General features: G+C 43.3%; 1 protein-coding gene across 1 annotated transcript in view; it reads left to right on the forward strand.

The window, feature by feature from the left end:
* Positions 1–1,545, forward strand: part of LOC104833964 (tumor necrosis factor ligand superfamily member 8-like) — a 16,360-nt gene extending 14,815 nt beyond the window's left edge. Inside the window, exons 3-4 of the mRNA XM_010571014.1 lie at positions 522–593; positions 1,148–1,545. Of these exons, the coding sequence (XP_010569316.1) occupies positions 522–593; positions 1,148–1,545 (470 nt within the window). The remainder of the gene's footprint in view (positions 1–521; positions 594–1,147) is intronic.
* The last annotated feature ends 728 nt before the right edge of the window (positions 1,546–2,273 follow it).

Here is a 2,273-nt window from a genome sequence, read left to right on the forward strand (position 1 = left end):
GCTGTCGGGCCTGGGCAGCCGACGACCTCCCCCAAGTCCTGGCGACCACTGGCGTTTGGGCCGTGAGAGGACGGAGCGACATTTCGAAAGCACCCGAAGAGCCATCTTCGGAAACGGTGTTCCGGTGAAATGTTCGAAAGCTTCTTTCTGTAATTGCCCCATACAAATAATTTGCTTAAGTTAAGCTTACCCGCTTATGATTTCTATTTGTAGGAGGGAGAATAAGAAATACAACTTCTTGGACCGATAGCTGCCAACTACCAGAGCTTTAGACTGTTAGAAATTTACCAGTCGAGTTACACTGCTATGAATTCCCCGTGCAGATCAGATATTGTCAGCCAAGGCGTAAGAACCGGCTCTCCTACCTGCGGTTCTAGCTGCTGCTGCTTGTTGCTTTGGAGCTGCTGCTGTGGAGTTTGTCCATAGCGCGGGTCTAGCAAATGAGTGAGGTGCCAAATGCTGACAGCATTTTACGATATGAAAAAATCAGGACTGGTCACTTAATCTGTTGTTTCCTTCAGGGAACACCTCCGAAGACTATTTAAGAATCCTACAGAATGTCCCGACCAAGAGAGCCGCTGCGTACATGAGAGGTCAGTGGGGAGCTCAGTGGAGGGCAAGAGTTGGCAAAAAGAGATTGCGGAGCTGGGTGAAGAGCAGGCTGTTCATGTTATTCAAATTGGTTTTAGTGGCAAATAGGTTTTTTGACCAAATGGGCCTTTTACAGGAAGAAAATCCTTAGCTTTCCTGAAATGTGGGTGTGTTTGGTAAACCCTCTATCTGATCACATATAAACTTTTTTTTTTAACTCGGTAAGAAAAAATAAGTAAGGAGATACCTTCTGCACACAAACATATGAATATACATCTCCATTATTTCCCTTCAAATATTGCAGAAGGACATTTTCACTGCATCTCCCTGTCTTGGGTTTCCCAAGGGCTGTGTAAGTCCTTGGAACTTTTTAACACCCCATTTCCATGCGGGAACTCCCAGCCACCTGGCCAGGGCCTTGGAGCTTCCTGCAGGAAAACCACAGAACACGTATCTCCATTTACTGCAAAATACATTGCTGCAAGTCACATAGAGCTGAATTCAGGTCACTAGAGCTCAGCAGCTCATTTTAAAATTTATTTGCTTTCCTTTCTAGTGTCCAATCCAGTAAACAGTTCAAAACTGAGCTTGGTCGAGAAGGGTATTTGTGAAGACATCCAGTGCAAGAGCGAAGAGCTGGTGATAAGGAAACAAGGCCTCTACTTGATCTATTGCCACTTGAACTTTCATTTTCCCAACTGTTCAAACAGCCCTACCGACCTCAAGATAGAGCTCCTTGTAAATGACAAAGTCGACAGGCAAACATTATCCACATGGTGCGCATCAGAAACATGCCAAGAAAAGACGTTTAAGACCTTGTTCCAGCTGCATTTGACTTACCTGAATGTGAAGGACCGAATATCAGTAACACTTAATCATCCTAAATTCTTGAATGAAATCTCTCTTCCCAATGAAAACGTTCTTGGGGTCTTGAGGTACAGCGATGAAATGTGAGCAGCTCTCTGACTTCCCACTGCTGCCCAGACTTAACTTTCTCTGAACAACAGTAGCCTGCTTTTACTAGGCAATATCTTATTTTAAATTTCCTATCTTACCTCATCACTAGGGTAAACAAGGAACTTTGTGAGTGTCCCAGAACGAAACCTAAAACACTGCAAGACCCACACCTGACAGATTCCTCTGGTTTGGCTCAGGGTAGGATTGTTGTTGGATTATCCAGAATATAACCCACAGATCTGCCAATGGTTACTCAAAACGATACTATGTAAGCACAGATTAAAAGGTAACCAGATTATGGGAAGAATACGCAATATTGAGACTTTTTGGCTAATGGACTGCTGGCAAGGTGCCTGTGCTCAGGAGATGGGGAAATCTTTTTAACTGAATTTTATGGAGTAGTATTTTGATGTGATCTTTCCAAAAAACTGACAGTCAGAGCTTGTAATCAAGGCTTTCTTTACAACTGGAGCATGCAACCGCAACTCTGGAGTAGGTTTATGGATAGATCATACGAAAGCAAAGATGATGAAATTATTGACTCTCAGGCTGGTAGCTAAAACTCTGGGACAGGACATAGGAGATGTGGGACTTACAGGATATTTCTGTGCTGCATTCTGCTACGGACTTTATGCAATTTACTTCCGAGTGTCTTCCTTTTCACTATTTATCCATCTTTTCTATTTAAATATTAAGCCTTTTGGGGAAGAGACTTTGTGTATGCG

This window comes from Haliaeetus leucocephalus, unplaced genomic scaffold (assembly GCF_000737465.1).
Source record: "Haliaeetus leucocephalus isolate CR32 unplaced genomic scaffold, Haliaeetus_leucocephalus-4.0 Scaffold306, whole genome shotgun sequence".
NCBI classification, from domain to species: domain Eukaryota; kingdom Metazoa; phylum Chordata; class Aves; order Accipitriformes; family Accipitridae; genus Haliaeetus; species Haliaeetus leucocephalus.